This window comes from Diaphorina citri, unplaced genomic scaffold (assembly GCF_000475195.1).
Source record: "Diaphorina citri unplaced genomic scaffold, Diaci psyllid genome assembly version 1.1 scaffold975, whole genome shotgun sequence".
In the NCBI taxonomy this organism is placed as follows: domain Eukaryota; kingdom Metazoa; phylum Arthropoda; class Insecta; order Hemiptera; family Psyllidae; genus Diaphorina; species Diaphorina citri.
Window position 1 is genome coordinate 48,699 of NW_007378406.1, and position 23,926 is coordinate 72,624.

At 37.5% G+C, this 23,926-nt stretch overlaps 3 protein-coding genes across 8 annotated transcripts; 2 read left to right on the top strand and 1 right to left on the bottom strand.

The window, feature by feature from the left end:
* Positions 1 to 2,129: 2,129 nt before the first annotated feature.
* LOC103513474 (ATP-binding cassette sub-family G member 1-like) lies at positions 2,130 to 23,029 on the top strand. Of its 3 annotated transcripts, none has more exons than XM_026826649.1 (13): positions 2,130 to 2,563; positions 5,122 to 5,348; positions 7,026 to 7,143; positions 15,203 to 15,407; positions 15,581 to 15,726; positions 16,001 to 16,239; positions 16,571 to 16,687; positions 19,059 to 19,177; positions 20,004 to 20,172; positions 20,748 to 20,848; positions 21,248 to 21,403; positions 21,713 to 21,898; positions 22,694 to 23,029. In XM_026826649.1, the coding sequence occupies exons 2-13, from the start codon at positions 5,228 to 5,230 to the stop codon at positions 22,853 to 22,855; spliced, it is 1,839 nt and encodes a 612-aa protein (XP_026682450.1). In that variant the 5' UTR covers positions 2,130 to 2,563; positions 5,122 to 5,227; the 3' UTR covers positions 22,856 to 23,029. The 3 variants fall into 3 exon arrangements, with proteins under 3 accessions (XP_026682450.1, XP_026682451.1, XP_026682449.1); XM_026826650.1 differs by lacking the exon at positions 2,130 to 2,563 and adding an exon at positions 2,601 to 2,699; XM_026826648.1 differs by lacking the exons at positions 2,130 to 2,563; positions 16,571 to 16,687 and adding an exon at positions 18,723 to 18,839 and having other exon boundaries at positions 4,920 to 5,348.
* Positions 8,807 to 11,042, top strand: LOC103513468. Of its 4 annotated transcripts, none has more exons than XM_008478301.2 (3): positions 8,807 to 9,399; positions 10,094 to 10,292; positions 10,648 to 11,042. In XM_008478301.2, the coding sequence occupies exons 1-3, from the start codon at positions 8,911 to 8,913 to the stop codon at positions 10,653 to 10,655; spliced, it is 696 nt and encodes a 231-aa protein (XP_008476523.1). In that variant the 5' UTR covers positions 8,807 to 8,910; the 3' UTR covers positions 10,656 to 11,042. The 4 variants fall into 4 exon arrangements, with proteins under 4 accessions (XP_008476523.1, XP_026682452.1, XP_026682453.1 ...); XM_026826651.1 differs by having other exon boundaries at positions 10,094 to 10,282; XM_026826652.1 differs by having other exon boundaries at positions 10,094 to 10,282; positions 10,669 to 11,042.
* LOC113469161 (ATP-binding cassette sub-family G member 4-like) lies at positions 13,568 to 14,926 on the bottom strand. The gene is made up of 3 exons (XM_026826654.1): positions 14,871 to 14,926; positions 14,182 to 14,282; positions 13,568 to 13,803 (listed from the first exon to the last, which is right to left on the bottom strand). Exons 1-3 carry the CDS (start codon positions 14,911 to 14,913, stop codon positions 13,600 to 13,602), a joined length of 348 nt encoding a protein of 115 aa, XP_026682455.1. The 5' UTR covers positions 14,914 to 14,926; the 3' UTR covers positions 13,568 to 13,599.
* Positions 23,030 to 23,926: the final 897 nt, after the last annotated feature.

Here is a 23,926-nt window from a genome sequence, read left to right on the forward strand (position 1 = left end):
GAGCTTGATCAAGAAAATGGAACTAGGAAAAGAGCTTGACCAAGAAATAGGAAATAGGAATAGAGCTTGATCAAGAAAATGGAACTAGGAAAAGAACTTAACCAAGAAAATGAATGACGCAGCAATGGGAAAAAATACTCTCTGTTGATTTCAGGAAATTCTCAGCTCTTTTGTTCAGTTGGTTCGATCAAGAAAGTAGGAATCGGGAAGCTCTCAGCTCTAATCAAGCAAATGAAACGATGCAACGATGGGATGGAAAAAAATATTCCTGGTTGATTTCAGGAAATTATCTTCTATTTTGTTCAGTTGGTTTTATCAAGAAAATACTGATCGGGAAATCCTCAGCTCTGCTCAAGAAAATGGAACTAGGAAAAGAGCTCGATCAAGAAAATGAACGACGCAGCGATTGGGAAAAATACTCTCTGTTGATTTCAGGAAATTCTCGGCTCTTTTGTCCAGTTGGTTCGATCAAGAAAATAAGAATCGGGAAGTTCTCAGCTCTAATCAAGAAAATGGGCTCTAATTAAGAAAATGGAACGAGCTCAAAAGAAAATAGGAAAATAGGAATCGGGAAGTTCTCAGCTCTAATCAAGAAAATGGAATTAGCTCAAAAGAAAATAGGAAAATAGGAATCGGGAAGATCTCAGCTCTAATCGAGAAAATGAAACGATGCAACAATGGGATGGGGAAAAATACTCTCTGTTGATTTTAGGAAATTCTCGGCTCTTTAATTAGCTCAAAAGAAAATAGGAAAATAGGAATCGGGAAGTTCTCAGCTCTAATCGAGAAAATGAAACGATGCAACAATGGGATGGGGAAAAATACTCTCTGTTGATTTTAGGAAATTCTCGGCTCTTTTGTTCAGTTGGTTCGATCATGGAATTGGAACGGGAAAATTTCCACATCTTGTTTAGTTTTCTCTAGGAAATATAAGATTTCCACGATGATCATCACTACCCAAATGGGAAAAACAAGTCAGTTAACGCTTCATTGTTATACTGGTTGACAATACAATATCTTTGTCAGATACAAATTAATGTTGAACACTTTTTCATTTTGTAAGTTATGTATTTCTCATAGGAGCTTGAATAGATAAGCGAATATAACGGGGAAAATTTCATAAATGATGGATGGGAGTGGACAAAAATGGTAGAAAACTGTTGAAAAGGCGGCTACAGAGCTTGGACAAAAGAAGAAGAAGAAGAAGAAGAAGAAGAAGAAGAAGAAGAAGAAGAAGAAGAAACATTGATAATCTTTTGAGTAGATAGATATACGAGTAAGAAACCGTACAATTATAATGATTGCAAAATTGTATTGTTAGTAATTCATCAAATAAATTATAATTATTCATTTATGATAGTAATATTATCACTCCAAACCTCTAGTATAGTGATAAAGTGAAGAGAATGATGAGATAGTGTAGTGTAAAGTGGAAATTATACTGGGCCAAATTCAAGAACCTACCTACAAGCTACAAGTATTTACGAATGAGTAGAGAATTCCAATTCCAGAGATACCTCATTTATACTGCCAGGATGAGACTGAAAAGTCCTTTTAAACCAGTCTTCTTCTTTACCTTTTCCCGCTCAAGTGGGGATCTTATACCTCATTTATACTGCCAGGATGAGACTGAAAAGTCCTTTTAAACCAGTCTTCTTCTTTACCTTTTCCCGCTCAAGTGGGGTCGGCATTTTTAGACAACAATTTTCAGTTGCCTCGGATTATGAACATTATCTCTTGATAAACCCTTTTCACTCTTGTCTTTACCCCAGTAATTCCCGAATTAAAACAAAATTTTGAAGTAGTAATAAAGTACCTAATGCCGACGCTAATATACGGTTGATCTTACATGTATATCAGTGATAGCAGAAATAACTCTTCTTCTTCTTCTTCTTCTTCTTCTTCTTCTTCTTCTTCTTCTTCTTCTTCTTCTTCTTCTTCTTCTTCTTCTAAACTCGTCATTATGAATAATTAAGTATCTTTGTTCTTGGGTACTTTCAAGTAGTTTTGAACAATCATATACCTATCTACCTTCCGTACAGGTATGTAGGTAGGTATATGGTATAATATTATGTGAGATATCTATATCTTGTATAACATTGAACACTTAATTGATCAATTTTTGTAACATTCTTGTCCGTGTATTGGGTCAAGTTCATTAGAAGTCATAAGTTTGTTAGCAGTGTCAATTTATTTATTTATTTTTATTTAATATTTCCTTAAATTAAAACGTCTACTTAAAAGTTATCCCGTTTTTTGTCAAAGTGTCCTCGTGTTTTTAGAGATTTTTTATTTAAATTAATATATTTCCGCTTTGACCAAATAGTTTTTTGTTCGTACCATAGTTGGCATTTTTGTGTGTGTTTCAGTGCGCTTTAAAATGGCACTTCATAGTGTCACGTGTTATCAGGAGTCATCCTATCCAGGTGATCCTGAAGGAGTGCTACTTTATTCCCAGAATACTCGTGTTGACAATAGCTATCAAGAGTTCCGGTAGGTGCGCGAACGTCAAGAGTTCGAAGCGCCGCGCCGCCCGGCCTATAACACGAAATAGAGTTTCAAGGTAATATCTTGCCAAACGGATCAAACCAATAACCAACACATTATAAAGACTTTCGAACCATTGAGAGCCACGTACGAGTAGTTCCCATTGTAAGGAATATTCTGGAGTCTAAAGAAGCCTCTTTTGGTTCACATAGGTATAGGTACCAGTCTGAAACCAATTTCTAAATTCAGGGTCGTGGGGCTAGAAGGAGCAAGTAGATAAGGTAGGTAGTGATAATACACAGACTTGCATACTTATTGCAGGACAGTTCCAGACTTCCATTCTATTTCATTCAAAATCGGTATTAAACTTACCGGGAGGTGCACATTCTCGAACCAATTTCTATATTCAGGGTCGTTGGGGCCAGAAGGAGTCGGAAAGAGCTGGTAATAAGCAGTGGCGTAGGTACCAGTCTGAAACCAATTTCTAAATTCAGGGTTGTGGGGCTAGAAGGAGCAAGTAGATAAGGTAGGTAGTGATAATACACAGACTTGCATACTTATTGCAGGAAAGTTCCAGACTTCCATTCTATTTCATTCAAAATCGGTATTAAGCTTACCGGGAGGTGCACATTCTCGAACCAATTTCTATATTCAGGGTCGTTGGGGCCAGAAGGAGTTGGAAAGAGCTGGTAATAAGTAATACATAATGCACAGGCTTGCGCACATTGCGGCAAAGAAATAAATTGTAAGGTGCCTAAGTAAGAGCAATGACCCATAATGAGTAGTGAGATAATTTATAAGCGCCGCGCCTCCCGGACTATAACACGAAATAGAGTTTCAAGGTAATATCTTGCCCAACGGATCAAACCAATAACCAACAAACCAACACATTATAAAGACGTTCGAACCATTGAGAGCCATGTACGACAGGCTTGCGCACATTGCGGCAAAGAAATAAATTGTAAGGTGCCTAAGTAAGAGCAATGACCCATAATGAGTAGTGAGATAATTTATTTCAATAGTGTCCATCTTACGATATACAAGTTGTTCCATTAGTTCCCAATCCCAACAGTATTTTCCGTGATAGGTGTCTAGAATAAGTATTGTTTTTGACATGAAGCATGAAGTACATCTGGGGCTTAGATACTTATTGAAGAAATAGAAATTTGTACTAATTTAAAGAAAAGGTAGCATTATAACTGATTTTAGGTAACGTTGAGCCCATTTTTGTAACATTTTTTGTGCAGTGTGGACAGTGCACACTACTATGTAGCTATTTTGGGGTTCAAGTCCAAAGAAGCCTCGTTCACATACCTATACCAGTCTCAATCCAATTTCTAAATGTAGGGTCATGCGGCTTAGATACTTATTGAAGAAATAGAAATTTGTACTAATTTAAAGAAAAGGTAGGTAGCATTATAACTGATTTTAGGTAACCTTGAGCCCATTTTTGTAACATTTTTTGTGCAGTGTGCACAGTGCACACTATTATGTAGCTATTTTGGGGTTCAAGTCCAAAGAAGCCTCGTTCACATACCTATACCAGTCTCAATCCAATTTCTAAATGTAGGGTCATGGAGTCAGACTGAGATAAGCGGGTGATGAGTGTTGATAACTAGGGGAGTTGTATTATAAAGGGGGAGAGACTTGCGCTCTCATTGTATGAATGAATCAAATCAAACTGAGTGTAATAGAGTTCACTTATTTCAATAGTGTTCATCATACGTAGGTAGTTCCCAGTGTTAAACTGTGTTTTCCGTAGATTAATACGAAAAAGAATTGTTTTTAACAGACCATACAATATCACACAATAGATTGGTAGATTCGTAGTAGCTTAACCCATCCTTTAGGGCTGTTCGCCCCTACACCTAAGCCTCGGAGTGGGCTTTTTGTGTTTGGAGTTAGGCAAACCTCTGTTTTTGGGTCTTCTAAAGACAGCTCACACAACACAAATGGTCCACTTATAGTCGACGATGTGAATCTATGTTGTCGAGGCAATGTACGGTTTCAGTCGACGTCAATCGACGGCGTCGCCTTTGTGGGGACACAGCTTGAGACTGGAGAGGGGGGCTTACCAACTTAAGTGAACCTGAGGTGAAGCTATACTTTTGCTATTAGGTATTTCAACTCCGTATTAAGATTAAGTCGGAATAGCAAGCCCTGTCTTTGAATTTTAGTCAATGACTAATAGGTCTACTCGTTCAACAAGTTTTTGTAAAATAATTTAAATGATGTTTGTATTTGTATACCAATTCTAAGTAATATTTCTTTGTATAGTTTTGACAAAAGTACAAAAACAAACACAAACAGCACATGAAAGATTCAAAAATATACCCATACTTTTTAGACGCACGGTAACTAATCAAAAATACCGGTTTCATTGACAGAATTTTAAATGGATGACTTGTTAATCAGTGCAAGTTTACACAATAACTAATAGGTCTACTCGTTCAACAAGTTTTTGTAAAATAATTTAAATGATGTTTGTATTTGTACCAATTCTAAGTAATATTTCTTTGTATAGTTTTGACAAAAGTACAAAAACAAACCCAAACAGCACATAAAAGTTTCAAAAATATAACGATACTTTTTAGACGCACGGTAACTAATCAAAAATACCGGTTTCATTGACAGAATTTTAAATGGATGACTTGTTAATCAGTGCAAGTTTGTCCAAAGTGTTTCCTGAGGAAAGCTAACCTTACCTAAGCTGGCTGACACTTGAAATTCAGGAAGAACCATGAAGTCGGAAGAAGCTGAGCTGCAGGATTTGAAGAAAAGTCCTCGGAAGCACTTCAACCTACTCTTCCAGGACATTTCCTATTCGGCCCTTTACTACGATACTCACTCCTACTCAATCAGTAAGTATTCTACTCCTAAACTGTTATAATTAGGATGGTAATTAATTACCATCCCTACTTTGTTAGTACTTATTCCATCTATCTATCTATGTATGTAAATCAAAGCTATGTATAATTGCGAGTAGGTATGTTTGTAAAGCTGAACTTCTTTTGGTGACGTTCTTTACATATTTGCAGAAGGGATGGTAATTAATTACCATCCCTACTTTGTTACTTTGTTAGTACTTATTCCATCTATCTATCTATGTAAATCAAAGCTATGTATAATTGCGAGTAGGTATGTTTATAAAGCTGAACTTCTTTTGGTGACGTTCTTTACATATTTGCAGAATTTATAACACTTCGGTTCGGACTACACATATTGTATTTAGCTAACCTTCGAACATTTTTACGTTATTTAAACAATTTTGGTACAGTAAACATAGCCTAATTCTGCCTGACGATGAAGAGTTGTAAGTTGTTGATTCAATACCCGTCGGATCTACATAAACTCGTGAAGGACCAACGGATTGGCAAATTTAAATTAAGCTTGATTCAAACGATTTTTTATGAATGAATCAGTCAGTCTATACGTACGTATAATCGCTAGTAGGTATGTTTATAAAGCTGAACTTCTTTTGGTGACGTTCTTTACATACATATGTATTTGCAGAATTTATAACACTTCGGTTCGGACTACACAATACATATTGTATTTAGCTAACCTTCGAACATTTTTACGTTATTTAAACAATTTTGGCACAGTAAACATAGCCTAATTCTGCCTGACAACTAAGAGTTGTAAGTTGTTGATTCAATACCCGTGAAGGACCAACGGATTGGCAAATTTAAATTAAGCTTGATTCAAACGATTTTTTATGAATGAATCAGTCAGTCTAAATGAGGAGAAATTTGCAGAATTTATTACACTTCGGTTCGGACTACACAATACATATTGAATTTAGCTAACCTTCGAACATTTTTACGTTATTTAAACAATTTTGGCACAGTAAACATAGCCTAATTCTGCCTGATGACTTAAGTTGTTGATTCAATACCCGTCGTATCTACATAAACTCGTGAAGGACCAACGGATTGGCAAATTTAAATTAAGCTTGATTCAAACGATTTTTTATGAATGAATCAGTCAGTCTAAATGAGGAGAACAAAAAAAATCATCAATTTATGATAAGATCACTTAGGTTCAGAAGGATCCAAGGTTGAGAACCAATGTTCGAAGGTTCAAGATTAATTTACGTAGGTAGAATGTCATACTTCCACTTCTAGAGGTTCCGTATAGTTTTGATATAATACTCGTTATCATTTTAAATTTTGTTGTTAAGATTGTGTGGTTTTGGCAGTTAGCTCCACTAATTGATGCGTTCATAGTTCAAGGATTATACAGATTTGAAAGAAGATTCTTAGGTACCTTCCTTATCTACATATTCGGGGGTTCTGGGTTGAACACTACATGTAATGAAATACCTTTTTGAAACTACCAACCTTCTTTCACGTACGTATTTACATCCTTGTGGTTTTCGATTTCAGAAAGCAAGGACATTCTGAAAGACATCAGCGGAGTGTTTGTCAGTAAGGAATTGTCCGTCATCCTGGGTCCATCCGGATCAGGCAAAACAAAGCTGTTGGATATTTTAGCTGGATGGTACGTATTTACATCCTTGTGGTTTTCGATTTCAGAAAGCAAGGACATCCTGAAAGACATTAGCGGAGTGTTTGTCAGTAAGGAATTGTCCGTCATCCTGGGTCCATCCGGATCAGGCAAAACAAAGCTGTTGGATATTTTAGCTGGATATAGGTGAGATAACGTAATACAAAAGTAAACGGGTCATAATATTACTCCCAGTTTCATGCTGGGTTCATTCAGCATAAATTCATAAAAAATGTGATAAAAAGTGTTATAGTTTTTACCTAAAACGACATGTCAATATTTTATTCGTGGCTCTGGATTGAGATATGGATATTGAAGTTTCGCTCATTTCTTTATTTTTCTCATCTTATGTGCGTTTTCGGACCATTCAACTAAATTTCAATATTACAACCCATGAATTCACCTAATTGATAGGTGTACCATAATAAATACCTTGGGTGAAGTTTCGCTCATTTCTTTATTTTTCTCATCTCGTGTGCGTTTTCGGACCATTCAACTAAATTTCAATATTACAACCCATGAATTCACCTAATTGATAGGTGTACCATAATAAATACCTTGGATACCCATACATCACGCACACACCAGCAGCACCTGATACCATCACATGAATTAGGATACCCATACCATTAGCCAGTTGGTACACCGTCAGCATACAAACATCTACACCATCTTGGCCAGCTCCATCAGTATTATTTAGGTGAATTACAGGTGTCCTACTGTATAATTAGCCTCCAGAAGTAAGACTAGCTTTCAGTAGTAGCATATTAGCCTACCAGTATTATTTAGGTGAATTACAGGTGTCCTACTGTATAATTAGCCTCCAGAAGTAAGACTAGCTTTCAGTAGTAGCATATTAGCCTAGAATCTAAATAATACTGATGAATCTTGTGGAAGGCAGCAGACTGAGTCCAAATATGATAATCGCCCATAGCCCATATGAACACATTTCATACCTGAGCTCAGCTCGTGTATTTTGATGTATTTTCACGCATTAAGCTAGTAATTTAGTTAGTAGATACACCTACTATTACATAGGTACGAGGATACCTACCACATATTTGAAGGGAATTTAATGTGGTAATATTATCACTCCAAACCTCTAGTATAGTGATAAAGTGAAGAGAATGATGAGATAGTGTAGTGTAAAGTGGAAATTATACTGGGCCAAATTCAAGAACCTACCTACAAGCTACAAGTATTTACGAATGAGTAGAGAATTCCAATTCCAGAGAACATATTCTGTCCTAGACCTTCCAGGTAATTCTTCTCTGATGAAACAGTACAGAAAATGAAAATATTCAACAATGATGTAAAAACTGGCCTAAGTCAAGATGAAGCCTATACGTAACCAGTCTTATTAGTAGATCTTGATGAGGTAGTAGCACATATTCTGTCCTAGACCTTCCAGGTAAGTCTTCTCTGATGAAACAGTACAGAAAATGAAAATATTCAACAATGATGTAAAAACTGGCCTAAGTCAAGATGAAGCCTATACGTAACCCTGTACTTCTAGTCACATGTGAGCAATTAGGAAGTTGTGTCATATGCTAGCCGTGGTATATGTTCATTCTATTGTCTGTGTCTACGAGGAACTCAGATAGAGTCGTTTACCTCCAGTCTAATATCTGGTAGAGTTCCCCAGTTCATGTTAATAATGCACTAGTAATATACTTGTACATTATTTTATTGAAGCTCAAAATCAAGATTATTTAAATTACAACATTTTCACATTCTTTCGGTTTGTTTCAGGGGTTTAGACTACTTGAATGCTACCAATCTGGTTAAGCTGCTCCGTGACATGGTGATCTTTCCCCACAAACACTTGAACAAAATACTAGTCTTTCCCATGTAGCATCTTGCCATGGTACGAAGCAAACTAAAATTGCATGTCAAGAGCAAACATACCAACCCATGCAAAGAAATGTTCAATGGTGTCCGAATCCATTCGCAGGTTTTTGGGGCAACAAAGGCCTACAACAGATCCAACCTTTCAATCACAACATTGCTCATTTTAAACCGTGTAAGGAAAACATTGATTTGGATTCATTTTCTTTGGGCGAAAAACTAAAGGATTCGTTGGAAATAATGTACGGTGATGAATTCCTCACTGAAAATTCATACTACTCACTTTTGTCTGAGAAACAGTCGATAATTTTAGAACACCCAAGTCAGCACTGTTGCCCTCCCATCTCAGGAATGTACAGTAATGTATGTAATAAGATGCAAACATTTAGCAATGTTGAAATTGACGGAATCAACTCTGGCAAATCAGACATTGCAACGGTTCCAATACTATATCATACATTTCCATGTATGGACACAATAGATAGTGCAGCTGAATTATCAAATCAATCTGCTGAAGATCCTACATCTATTAACAAATCTAGTCGTAATAGCAAGGTAAATAAATGTAGGTTACATACCTACCTGCCTACCTCACATATTGTAAGTAACAGAAGAAGGAAGACAGGATAGGAGAAAGCCAGCCGTTCCGAGAGCGAACATTATCCGTTCAGTATAACGTACAGTAATGTATGTAATAAGATGCATACATTTAGCAATGTTGAAATTGACGGAATCAACTCTGGCAAATCAGACATTGCAACGGTTCCAACATTATATCGTACATTTCCATGTATGGACACAATAGATAGTGCAGCTGAATTATCAAATCAATCTGCTGAAGATCCTACATCTATTAAAAAATCTAGTCGGAATAGCAAGGTAAATAAATGTAGGTTACATACCAACCTCACATATTGTAAGTAACAGAAGAAGGAAGACAGGATAGGAGAAAGCCAGCCGTTCCGAGAGCGAACATTATCCGTTCAGTATAAAATCCGCCCTGGGCGGGAATCGAACCGCGGCCTAGCGCTTACAATGCAGATGCCCTACCAACCAAGCTAACTACGCTGGCCGCCCTTTTTCTTTTCAGTCCATGATTTTGTCGATCTACCCACAAGAATTGTTGGAGGCTGCAAAACATCTTTACACTAAAACGCAAAGGAATATCTTCCTCACGAACAATCGCAATGTGAATTTTCCTCTGTCTACCAACCAAGCTAACTAGGCTGGCCGCTCTTTTTCTTTTCAGTCCATGATTTTGTCGATCTACTCACCAGAATTGTTGGAGGCTGCAAAACATCTTTACACTAAAACGCAAAGGAATATCTTCCTCACGAACAATCGCAATGTGAATTTTCCTCTGAACACTTTGAAACAAACACTTGAAGAGTCCTGGCTAAAGCTATCGGACAGTGAGAAGATGATTTACATATCCCAGGTGAGGGCGGGTAGGTATACGAACACAGTAGTCCTTCCTGATTTTTAGTGACAGGAATAAATTATTTTCCATAGACACCTAAGGTGCATTCTTGGTTGTTAAGTCTTAACAACCAAGAATGAACCTAGGTGATTTTGAAGAGCAGCAGGTTACCTAAGTACCTACTTATGTCTATTGAAATAAAATTACTTTTTTAGCTATGTGTTGAAGCTGTTGAAGTGTAAGGCTGTGTCCACATATAGTCGAGGGCCGTCGATGGATGTCAACTGAAACCGTACACACTGCCTTGACAACATAGATTCACCTCGTCGATCGATGGCCGTCGACTATCTGTGGAGTTGTGGACATAGCTTTTTACACTACAGGTATGTGAAACACTCGATAAGTCAAGTATAGTGGACCGCGATATTTCCCATGAACCCTCAGCTCACGAGAGCTTACCTCCATCCAAAAATACTGAAAGTGATTCAACAGTATATCCCAACCTAAAGGATGAATATGTCAACAGCATTTATTTGAACAACAACAATATCAACCATACTGTCAGTCATAATTCCCATTCAATTGGCAAAAAGAAAAGATATCGACGAACTAAAGCCGAGATTCTGGCGCTGAAAACTCCTCAAATAAATATGGTGGAAAAAAAATAAATGTAGGTATAATACCTATTGTCTACTAAACCAAGTAATACGAGTAGATGTGTACGTGTAGGTAAGTATGTACCTATCCTTATCCTATGATAAATAACAGCCACAAAATGCCAGGCCGTCCAAATACCAAGGTACCTACGCAATGAGATTCTGGCGCTGAAAACTCCTCAAATAAATATGGTGGAAAAAAAATAAATGTAGGTATACTCGTAATACCTATTGTCTACTAAACCAAGTAATACGAGTAGATGTGTAGGTAAGTATGTACCTATCCTTATCCTATGATAAATAACAGCCACAAAATGCCAGGCCGTCCAAATACCAAGGTACCTACGCAAGTACGCAGATCGTTATTTCAGTAATCTGCCAGAACTAGTACATTCAGCGTGTGGTATACCCGTAGCCTTTAGCACGGCGGTTTTTAGAATCTTGTTGCGCCTTCAAAATTAAATGCAAAACGAAAGTATGCAATAAGCTTTATCAGAATACTGAAGGGACAATATAAATTTTTTCCTCTTTGGAATCCTAGTGGTGGACCACAGTTCATCCAGTGGGGAAATGGGGTCCTGGGGCCGGCATTTTTTTTCCTCGTGTTTTATTTAGTAGCACCATGTTTAGGCCGGGGATAGGGATTTTCAGGCGATATCTCATGAACACTTTTATAGCAGAGCTTCCTGAGGTTTTCCTTCATTATTTCAGATCTGTGTAATCATAGGCGGTTCTTGCCTAAATTTTTGGGGGGGCTTGATTTTGAAGGTACACCTTCAAAATTTTGATTTAGCTTTATGTAAAAAAAATCTGGTGTGAACATCACACGACTTTCCTTATCCTATTGAATGATGCTTATTTGAGTATTATTTTACCCTAACTTTTACCATATCTAGTATCTGATGTGTAATACTTTCTAAGAATGAAAATAGAATACAAACCTGGGAAAAGCATATCCATAAATTGACAGTAAGCTGCACCAGAGCACAATTCTTCTATTTTACCAAAACTAGATTGTAGTGTATCGTTGACCCAATGTAACATATCATGCCGACTGAGGTTTTCTGACGTTACATTGGTGGAATATACATTGATGGCCATGATTTATGGGTTAAAATTCAACACTAAGCCGGGAACTAGAGGTAAAGAAAGAGAAATCCCGTTAAACCGAACCAAGTACCTGCACAGTGCACAGGAAAGTTAACTTCTAATTTCACACTGATCAACTCATGACAGGCGTTTGTACAAAATAAAAACAGACACTGCACAACGTGGTTTTTACACAGTTAAAAAACAACAGACCGAGAAATTTAGACAAGTAATTTATTTTCACCGATAGTTTTTAATTTATCCGTCCAAGTACCTGCACAGTGCACAGGAAAATTAACTTCTAATTTCACACTGATCAACTCATGACAGGCGTTTGTACAAAATAAAAACAGACACTACTTCACAACGTGGTTTTTACACAGTTAAAAAACAACAGACCGAGAAATTTAGACAAGTAATTTATTTTCACCGATAGTTTTTAATTTATCCTATTCCGGCAAATTCTAAATTCGAAATCTTGGTAGACTGGTAAAGGTAAATGGTAAAGAACGGCAGAACGGGTCATTGGTGGATGTGATTATTTTCCTTGCCTTGGATGTGATGATGAGTAATTCGTTCCAAAGAGATATAAAAATTCTAGTTCCACATTTGCAGTGGCGTATCTAATTTTTGGAAATCAACTTAATCAAGGGAAAGTTCATTGCTTCTAACTTTTGTTTCCTGCGTGACCCCTTATTTTACACTTTCAGTGATATAAGTTGAAGTTATTAGTGTTCTTCGAATTTGAAAGGAGTAAGCAGAAGGCCCCCCTAGTAAAATATTAACCAATTTTGGTTTCTGAATAAAAATTGCTCTATAAAATCAAGGGAGAGTTCATTGCTTCTAACTTTTGTTTCCTGCGTGACCCCTTATTTTACACTTTCAGTGATATAAGTTGAAGTTAGTAGTGTTCTTCGAATTTGAAAGGAGTAAGCAGAAGGCCCCCCTAGTAAAATATTAACCAATTTTGGTTTCTGAATAAAAATTGCTCTAGGCACCAGCTCTAGTTATCCACATAGATAGGTAGGTACATGGTCATTGGTCACCATAAAAATTATACAGATCTGATGTAATGATGAAGGAAAACCTCAGGAAGCTCTGCTATAAAAGTGTTCATGAGATATCGCCTGAAATTCTGAAAAGCCCTATCCCCGGCCTAAATATGGTGCTACTATAAATAAAACGCGAGGGAAAGCCGGCCCCAGGACCCCATTTCCCCACTGGATGAACTGTGGTCCACCACTAGGATTCCAAAGAGGAAAGAATTTATATTGTCCCTTCAGTATTCTGATAAAGCTTATTGCATACTTTCGTTTTGCATTTAATTTTGAAGGCGCAACAAGATTCTAAAAACCGCCGTGCTAAAGGCTACGGGTATACCACACGCTGAATGTACTAGTTCTGGCAGATTACTGAAATAACGATCTGCGTAGGTACCTTGGTATTTGGACGGCCTGGCATTTTGTGGCTGTTATTTATCATAGGATAAGGATAGGTACATACTTACCTACACACACACACGTTCCGACTGTCATAATAACTCATAAAGCATCAGAGAATCACCCACAAACGGGGTACTTACCTACCTACTTATTTAAGTATTGACTGATTTGACATTTCACGATAAATATTACCTACCTTCACGTCTAATATCATGCCTACAAGAACTCCCATCCCTTGTGAATAAAGAGTGAGGAATACACAGATGAGCAGGAACATGGCGAATCGATCCAGCTCCAGAGGTTGTTTGGATATGAAGTACACGGTCACACAGTAGATCACAGTGCATAGGAGCTGAGAAAAGAAAGGATAAATTTGTTGAATGTCAGAGGCCAGATTTAGGAACCTCAAGTGTCCGCTGGTCATCTAAGGCCGGCCATTCACTCAGGTAGTCCTGACAGGTACGCCTGAATAGGTGCGCCTGTTAGGTCTACCTGATAGTGTATGGCAGCAATAATAAGTCTCTCAGGCGATCTTGATAGTGAATGGCCGGCCAAAAGGAGCAAACCTCCCTGGTCATTCCAAAGAGCCAAAGCGGGCAACATGCTATATGGGTTGCCAACATCAAATCCCATGAATGAAAGTAAAACTAATTTTATATAAGTTCCTGTGTAGATTACATGATAAGAACCCATGTACCTATTTAAAATTTAAATTTAAGATTCAACTCACCTGAACGGGAATATCTGCCACCATGGTCGCTAAGTAGTAAGCTTTCAGGGAGAACCATCGATTAAAATGCTCCCTCCTGGTAATCTCAAACTCTAAGGGATCTAATTCAACAAATAAGGATTATTTATTTATTTAAGAAGTTTCCATTTATTTGTTATTCGATACAATTCGCCAATATAAATAATAATATTAATAAATGGTAACCCATCCGTAAATGTCGGAGCTTGTGCCACGGATGGGGAATTGAGACCCATTAGTGATGCATGTTGATAATAACCATTTTCATTGTTTGAAAAGAGTCCTAGATTTCGCAGCTGGCAGCCAATATGATGAATTTGCAAAATTGCAGAGCATTGTTGAAACAATTCAAGCATTGACTAAAATTCAAAGACAGGGCTTGCTATTCCGACTTAATCTTAATACGGAGTTGAAATACCTAATAGCAAAAGTATAGCTTCATCTCAGGTTCACTTAAGTTGGTAAGCCCCCCTCTCCAGTCTCAAGCTGTGTCCACACAAAGGCGACGCCGTCGATCGACGTCGACTGAAACCGTACATTGCCTCGACAACATAGATTCACCTCGTCGATCGATAGCGTCGACTATGTGTGGACCATTTGTGTTGTGTGAGCTGTCTTTAGAAGACCCAAAAACAGAGGTTTGCACTGATAACGGAACCTGCTCAACTTACACGTAATGATCATTGAAGACAAAGCTGTGAACATGAGGAACATGGTGCTGAAGAAGAGCAAAGGGGTCATAATATTACTCCCAGTTTCATGCTGGGTTCATTCAGCATAAATTCATGGAGATCCATAAAAAATGTGATAAAAAGTGTTATAGTTTTTACCTAAAACGACATGTCAATATTTTATTCGTGGCTCTGGATTGAGATATGGATATTTTGGGATGGCTCTTTTATTTTGTAATGATACTGTAACTTTACGATGACTCTGTAACGTATGAATACTGAGTCTCCCTTTAGTTTGAACGTCCCTTCTTATATCCTGATTCCTGTTACAGGAGACCTAAAAAGACAGAAACCAACAGCGGCTACATTGAGATCAATGAGACAAGGCTTCAGGATCACAGGATGCTGAGGAAAGAATCCTGCTACATCATGCAGGACAATCTTCTCCAGGAATTGCTGACGGTGGAAGAATCTCTCACGGTGGCAGCTCATTTGAAACTGGGCAACCAATATTCACGTAAAGCCAAAGAATCCAAGGTAACGCCTTGAGTCCCTAATGATCCAAACTTACTAGAAATACTGAAATTCAGATTCAAATTGATGCAGTACAATCGTCCAAGATATCTATCATTTCTAGAATATCGATACCTTTACGAGCATTTCTCTTTCAATGCAAACGATTTTCATGGAATTTCTCCCTTGGATTCTAGGTTGACTCAATAGCCGATTCCCTATCGATCAGCACGTGTAAGAATACTTTGACCAAACATTTATCCGGAGGACAGAAGAAAAGACTTTCCATAGCTCTAGAACTACTCAGTAATCCAAGCATCATTTTCTTAGACGAGCCCACCACGTAAGTTTACTTTTACTTTCATTTATCTATCCCATTATGCTCTTGTAGTAGAAGGGTATATCTGGGATTGTGGGCATTTCAAAAGGAATGAGTTCAATATTGAATAGCTTCATGCTTATACTCCTTGGTGTTCAAGAGTTCCCTTGTAAGTACAGCAAATCACCCAGTTCATGTTAATAATGCACTAGTAATATACTTGTACATTATGTTATTGAAGCTCAAAATCAAGATTTTTTATTTTACAACATTTTCACATTCTTTCGGTTTGTTTCAGGGGTTTAGACTACTTGAATGCTACCAATCTGGTTAAGCTGCTCCGTGACATGGCACACCAAGGCACCATGATAATTTGTACTCTGCATCAACCTAGTGCCTCTCTGCTGAATATGGCAGATTACCTCTACGTCCTGACCGAAGGCTACTGCACGTACCAGGGTACTGTTCCGGGTTTGGTCCCTTATCTGTCTGATTTCGGATATCAGTGCCCGTCCAACTACAATCCCGCTGATTATGGTTAGTAGTCAAACAAAAACTTGCTTGTTTTTCGTCATTTTCATCTCAACGTTGATGTCCCACTTTCAAGTTCGTCAAAAAAGGCGATGGTTGTTAGCTTGGAGCTAGAGCGTCTGCCTTATAAGCTCTAAGTAGCAGGTTCGATTCACTCCAATGCCGAACTTTATCTTCTTCACATATGGTTCGTTCTCGGACCGGCTGATTTTCTCCTATCTGGTCCTCCTTCTATCTTCGCTTTCAGGACAATAAGACCGTTGTTACACTCTTCTCTACTAAACATTTTAAAAAACAAAAGAAAAAAAATCTTAAAAACCTTTTGTCTTCATTTCAGTGATAGAAGTTTCCTTGGAGGCTGATCGAATGTTTGAACCCTGTACCAATGGGAAATTGTTCAACGCAAACTCTAGTCATAACACAAAAACAGTCTTGAAAACTATCGAGGAAAAAGGTAAGTTATCAAGAGGGAAGAACTAGAACGGGATACTTCGATAAATAAGAGAGATAATAAATTATTATTTTGGACACTCATAGGTGAAATGGAATGTCATTTTAACATATGTTATGAAAAATTGATTTGGAACTCGTCAAATTCACTAATAAGGTAGGTACCGATTGGGTATAAGACTAGTAAAAGTAGTCTAATTTCTTTAATAACTTCTCTTTGTTTCAGGCCTTTCGTCGAAGGAATTTTATTCTGTCCTCTCAACTGAAATTCCTTACCCTGCAAAATTGTTACAAGTAAGTACCGCGAAAGAGGTGAATGGGATTTAATGTGGCCTTTGTTTTCACTTATACGAAGAACAAGCCAAAACAAAAACTGGTGAAACCTTATCAATCTGGTTTAGATGTGAGTTTGAAACTGATAGGCTTGAATACACTTTAAAGGTGAATCAAAGTGAAGAGATCAACGAGTGTTTTAAATAAAATACCTACCCAATTACCCTTGATTAATTCCCAACAGGTGAAAATGGAAAAATCTCAAAACCACTTGGGAATACATCTTCGGATATCAAAACGAGAAAAGAGCAGGATCCGATAGCGTGTCAAGCACCTGCAACTAATGACTCGGAAGATAAAGATGATAATGATGATCTTGATAGAGATGATTGTAATGTGATAATTGATGGAATAATTGAATATCATGACTTGAATCGTAATGAACATCTCGTTGTTGATTACTTGGAAGAAGACAACAACTATGCGTGATAATTGATGGAATAATTGAATATCATGACTTGAATTGTAATGAACATCTCGTTGTTGATTACTTGGAAGAAGACAACAACTATGTCACGTCGTACATAAAAAGCCCACTCTGAGACTTAGGTTTAGGGGCAAACAGCCCCAAAAGATGGGTTAAGTTTAAGATCACTCACCAAAAGATTGCTACAGTACTGTTCATAGGTTTTCTCTGTGTATTATGCAGTCAACGAATGAATCTATGTTTCAGAAGAATTCAATGGTAAGAGGGCCTAATGGATATTTTCGGTTAGCAAAAATGAACTACAAATACAAAATGTTGATGAACAACAAAAAAATGGTTACACCTACATACTAGTAGTTCTGTAAACTGTAGACCTTACTGCTCACTGAGACTCTTTTGCTCAAGCTGAGACGAAGCGGAGCTACAAATGAAATAATGGATGTAACGATACGATATGAATGTGCCTTTTGCCTTTACTCCATCTGAATCTTTCATTTTTCAGTTCTTGACCAAAGGTAAGAGGGCCCAATGGATATTTTCGGTTAGCAAAAATGAACCAAGTATGTACAAATACAAAATGTTGATGAACAACAAAAAAATGGTTACACCTACATACCTACTAGTAGTTCTGTGAACTGTAGACCTCACTGCTCACTGAGACTCTTTTGCTCAAGCTGAGACGAAGCGAAGCTACGAATGAAATAATGGATGTAACGATACGATATGAATGTGCCTTTTGCCTTTACTCCATCTGAATCTTTCATTTTTCAGTTCTTGACCAAAGTGCGGCTCTCGTTACATTTAATCATCGGTTCATTCCTGGGCATCATGTATCGCGGAATAGGAGATGATGCGGCCCGTGTTCACAACAACTTGAGTTTGCTCTTCTTCAGCACCATGTTCCTCATGTTCACAGCTTTGTCTTCAATGATCATTACGTGTAAGTTGAGCAGGTTCCGTTATCAGATGGTTAGTATTCAAACAAAAACTTGGTTGTTTTTCGTCATTTTCATCTCAACATTCATGTCCCACATTCAAGTTCGTGAAAAGGCCAGTCTAGTTAGCGCCCTAGTCCGTCCGGCTATAAGCTCTATGTTCCAGGTTCGATTCACTCCATGGCCGAACTTTATCTTTCACAGATAAGGTTCGGCTGATTTTCTCCTACCCGGTCCTCCTTCTCTCTTGGCTTTCAGGACAATAAAACCTTAGCAGTTACCCTTCTCTCTATCAAACTCTTAAAAAAAAAAAAAACCTGAAAATCATTTTGTCTCCATTTCAGTGATAGAAGTTTCCTTGGAGGCTGATCGAATGTTTGAACCCTGTACCAATGGGAAATTTTTCAACGCAAACTCTAGTCATAACACAAAAACAGTCTTGAAAACTATCGAGGAAAAAGGTAAGTTATCAAGAGGGAAGAACTAGTACGGGATACTTCGATAAATAAGAGAGATAATAAACTATTATTTTGGACACTAAAGGTGAAATGGAATGTCATTTTAACATATGTTATGAAAAATTGATTTGGAACGCGTCAAATTCACTAATAAGGTAGGTAGCGATTGGGTAAGACTAGTAAAAGTAATCTAATTTCTTTAATAACTTCTCTTTGTTTCAGGCCTTTCGTCGAAGGAATTTTATTCTGTCCTCTCAACTGAAATTCCTTACCCTGCAGATTGTCTTTCTCAATTTTGCATCCTGTTAAAGAGAACTCTAATCAAATGCTTTAGAGATAGGGTAAGTAATTTGTCATCAACCCTGAACGAAGATTTAACATCTAAGATCACGTCGTACTCAAAAAGCCCACTCTGAGACCTAGGTGTAAGGGCAAACAGCCCCAAAAGATAGGTTAAGATCACTCACAAAAAGACTGCTACAGTACTGTTCATAGGTTTTCTCTGTGTATTATGCAGTCAACGAATAAATCTAAGTTTTAGAAGAATTTAATGGGGCTCAACCACTTTTTTTTTTCTTCGCTGATAAAGGAAGTTCGAAACACGCTGATCTCAATAGAAATGCTTAAAATTTCATTTGAGGCTTCCTAAGATGAGAAATCTTCGTTTGAAATTTTCGAATTTTGAAACGCACAAATTTTCGCGGGCAGCCATTTTTTCGTGATGACGTCAGTTCATGCGAGGTCGTAAACCATGGCTGCTTCAACGTTATTTTTTTTTGCGACCTTTGAGCGACATTTTAGGGGATTTAGGGACCGTTTTGGATGTTTTTGAGTGCGCCAATGCACTTTTTGGGTACTTTTACATCGGAATAGGACTCTACCTCGAAAAAAATTGTCATTTGGTTGTGCCCCATGGTAAGAGGGCCCAATGGATATTTTCGGTTAGCAAAAATGAACCAAGTATGTACAAATACAAAATGTTGATGAACAACAAAAAAATGGTTACACCTACATACTAGTAGTTCTGTAAACTGTAGACCTTACTGCTCACTGAGACTCTTTTGCTCAAGCTGAGACGAAGCGAAGCTACGAATGAAATAATGGATGTAACGATACGATATGAATGTGCCTTTTGCCTTTACTCCATCTGAATCTTTCATTTTTCAGTTCTTGACCAAAGTGCGGCTCTCGTTACATTTAATCATCGGTTCATTCCTGGGCATCATGTATCGCGGAATAGGAGATGATGCGGCCCGTGTTCACAACAACTTGAGTTTGCTCTTCTTCAGCACCATGTTCCTCATGTTCACAGCTTTGTCTTCAATGATCATTACGTGTAAGTTGAGCAGGTTCCGTTATCAGGGCAAACCTCTGTTTTTGGGTCTTCTAAAGACAGCTCACACAACACAAATGGTCCACTTATAGTCGACGATGTGAATCTATGTTGTCGAGGCAATGTACGGTTTCAGTCGACGTCAATCGACGGCGTCGCCTTTGTGGGGACACAGCTTGAGACTGGAGAGGGGGGCTTACCAACTTAAGTGAACCTGAGGTGAAGCTATACTTTTGCTATTAGGTATTTCAACTCCGTATTAAGATTAAGTCGGAATAGCAAGCCCTGTCTTTGAATTTTAGTCAATGCTTGAATTGTTTCAACAATGCTCTGCAATTTTGCAAATTCATCATATTGGCTGCCAGCTGCGAAATCTAGGACTCTTTTCAAACAATGAAAATGGTTATTATCAACATGCATCACTAATGGGTCTCAATTCCCCATCCGTGGCACAAGCTCCGACATTTACGGATGGGTTACCATTTATTAATATTATTATTTATATTGGCGAATTGTATCGAATAACAAATAAATGGAAACTTCTTAAATAAATAAATAATCCTTATTTGTTGAATTAGATCCCTTAGAGTTTGAGATTACCAGGAGGGAGCATTTTAATCGATGGTTCTCCCTGAAAGCTTACTACTTAGCGACCATGGTGGCAGATATTCCTGTTCAGGTGAGTTGAATCTTAGATTTAAATTTTAAATAGGTACATGGGTTCTTATCATGTAATCTACACATCAGGTACTTATATAAAATTAGTTTTACAATTTAACTTTGAAACTTTTTCATTCATGGGATTTGATTTTGGCAACCCATATAGCATGTTGCCCGCTTTGGCTCTTTGGAATGACCAGGGAGGTTTGCTCCTTTTGGCTGGCCATTCACTATCAAGATCGCCTGAGAGACTTATTATTGCTGCCATACACTATCAGGTAGACCTAACAGGCGCACCTATTCAGGCGTACCTTTCAGGACTACCTGAGTGAATGGCCGGCTTTAGATGACCAGCGGACCCTTGAGGTTCCTAAATCTGGCCACAGACATTCAACAAATTTATCCTTTCTTTTCTCAGCTCCTATGCACTGTGATCTACTGTGTGACCGTGTACTTCATATCCAAACAACCTCTGGAGCTGGATCGATTCGCCATGTTCCTGCTCATCTGTGTATTCCTCACACTGTATTCACAAGGGATGGGAGTTCTTGTAGGCATGATATTAGACGTGAAGGTAGGTAATATCTATCGTGAAATGTCAAATCAGTCAATACTTAAATAAGTAGGTTTGTGATTCTCTGATGCTTTATGAGTTATGATTATGATTTATGATATTATGACAGTCGGAACGTGTGTGGCGGAAAACTCAGACAGTGTGAGAGACTTCGGTCTGAAGCTAGAGTGACAAGCATTACGGATCTGAACTTGACGTGTACATAAAATAACGTAACGTCAAGGACACATTACTTAAGAGTTCACACCCTAATCTTATGCTTAAGGGCCCAAAAGGTCAATAACATCGGTCGTGGCCCTTTAATTTCAGAATGGTGTGATATTTGGTCCTTTGACCCTTCTGCCGTGGACAATATTTTCCGGCTATTTCGTACTCCAAAGGGATTCGCCGGACTGTTTCAAATTTCTGTTCAAATTGAGCTTCTTAAAGCATTCTCTGGAAGGGATCTTGCTAAGCGTTTACGGCTATGATCGAGATCAATTGAAATGCTACGAGGTAAGCGTGTTTTAATATTTACATAATTTATGCTTGTATTAATTTACATAGAAAGCGACCTTTGATACCAAGGGTTCAAGTATCTAATCTTGAACTTTGAAATTAGTGGAGACGCCAAAACCCTCATCTTCGTTAGGTATCGAACTATGTACATAGGTACCTATTATTAGTGGAGATGACGAAACTCTAATTTTGAGTAATTTTAGTGGAGATGCCAAAATTCCAATTTTGAGTAAAATTAGTGGGACTAAACGTTTTCTGTTGCATCCTTGTCAGATTTGTGAACTACATACATACCAAATGTCAAGTCTCTAGCTCATACCGTTCCCGAGATATTGTTAAACTAGACCAAAAACCGCCAAAAAGCGGTAAAATGGCGCCAACCAATGCACCGATCTTAACCAAAAGTTTCGTGTCGCATCCTTGTCACATTTGACAGCTACAATTTTAATATTTACATAATTTATGCTTGTATTAATCTACATAGAAAGCGATCTTTGATACCAAGGGTTCAAGTATCTAATCTTGAACTTTGAAATTAGTGGAGACGCCAAAACCCTCATCTTCGTTAGGTATCGAACTATGTACATACCTATTATTAGTGGAGATGACGAAACTCTAATTTTGAGTAATTTTAGTGGAGATGCTAAAATTCCAATTTTGAGTAAAATTAGTGGAGATGCCAAAATTCTAATTTCGATTAAAGTCAGTGGAGCTGCCAAAACTGCAATTTATTTTATTATTATTTTTATTATTAATTAGGTTGTCGCCTTCTTTGTTTCCCTATTATTCCAGGAATACTGTCATTTCAAATCCCCTGCCAAGTTCCTGGATGCCCTTGATATGAAGAATGGTGATTATTCTTATGACTTGTTCTTCTTGATTGTGTCCTATATTTTAGTCAAAATAGCATCCTATCTTGTCCTGTATTTCCAAATCAACCGAAACAAAAGCTAATCTACGAAAAAGATGAAGACATGATACCTGTAAAATTATATTCATCTCTGCTTTTTTATGTATGTAAGTACTAAGTACATAGGTTTAAGTTGTGTAGGTATGTAAGTACATAGTGAGCTAGTACCTAACAAACTACACGAGACTGATTTTATTTTAAACGAGCAAATTGAAAAAGTGCTTTTTTTCACTTTTATAAATGTCTAGGTAAATTGATAAAACACTATTACTTAGTGTTTAAATTTTTAAACATGTATTGTATTTTCCTTCTTTTAGTGTACCCACGTATTAGGCACCTCTGTGAATATTGGTAATATTAAGACGAAATTTCTAATTGGCTCTACTAGCCGGGTTAAGGATCAAATCAAAATCGTCTTACAAATGTAAAACGGAAATTAAGTACTTCCTCTCGGAAAACTTTTACGAAACCTACTTAGTGTCAATTTTTATAATTTGCAATTCCTGAGCTAACAATACTTATGCTGGCCATGGTAACTTTTACAGAAGACAAATATTTTACTTCCGAATTTCAGAGTACTTCAGTCCATCTCGAGGTAAGTCTTAATGCTTAGTTCGTACAGTAATTTTTGCATAAGTAGGTATTATGGGCATTGGGCACCAGGAATTAGAAATCCGTCAATGAATCGTCAGGGACGGATTCGGCACCTAGATAATGAAATTGTGTTTCTTTCCAGAAATTCTATTTATCTCAGAAATGGAAGCCTTTGCTCTACAAATTCCCAATCGATGAAACCTCCTATACTAGTGACAACTTTTTGGTTAGGACAACATTGAAAGAGACATTCTTACCCATACGTAAAATTGTTAGTTATGCTATTGCTTGGAAAGTTGAACCCATATGATACCTGTGCAGCTGGCAATTTTCCAGATCTCAGTGTTTACCGAGTTGTATTATCTCAGGATCAAGACTAAACTGGGGTTTATCCTCGTACTCATGTTGATCTGGGATTGAACTTGATCCTGAGCAAATTAATCTAAATTTTTAAGCTCTAAAGTAGGATTGTGTTTATCATCATCTGAACTGAATACCTACCTAATGGCACAAATACCTAA

Bases quoted from the DNA above. Each gene is read 5' to 3' on its own strand.
- LOC103513474 (XM_026826649.1), top strand. From the start codon at position 5,228: ATGAAGTCGGAAGAAGCTGAGCTGCAGGATTTGAAGAAAAGTCCTCGG. The intron at 7,144-15,202 runs GTGAGATAACGT...TTCCTGTTACAG, and splicing joins GATATTTTAGCTGGATATAG to GAGACCTAAAAAGACAGAAA. The intron at 15,727-16,000 runs GTAAGTTTACTT...GGTTTGTTTCAG, and splicing joins TTCTTAGACGAGCCCACCAC to GGGTTTAGACTACTTGAATG.
- LOC103513468 (XM_026826651.1), top strand. From the start codon at position 8,911: ATGCAAAGAAATGTTCAATGGTGTCCGAATCCATTCGCAGGTTTTTGG. The intron at 9,400-10,093 runs GTAAATAAATGT...TTTTCTTTTCAG, and splicing joins AATCTAGTCGTAATAGCAAG to TCCATGATTTTGTCGATCTA. The intron at 10,283-10,647 runs GTGAGGGCGGGT...TTTACACTACAG, and splicing joins AGATGATTTACATATCCCAG to GTATGTGAAACACTCGATAA.
- LOC113469161 (XM_026826654.1), bottom strand. From the start codon at position 14,913: ATGTTCCTCATGTTCACAGCTTTGTCTTCAATGATCATTACGT. The intron at 14,283-14,870 runs GTAAGTTGAGCA...TTGTTGAATTAG, and splicing joins GTCTTCAATGATCATTACGT to ATCCCTTAGAGTTTGAGATT. The intron at 13,804-14,181 runs GTGAGTTGAATC...TTCTTTTCTCAG, and splicing joins TGGCAGATATTCCCGTTCAG to CTCCTATGCACTGTGATCTA.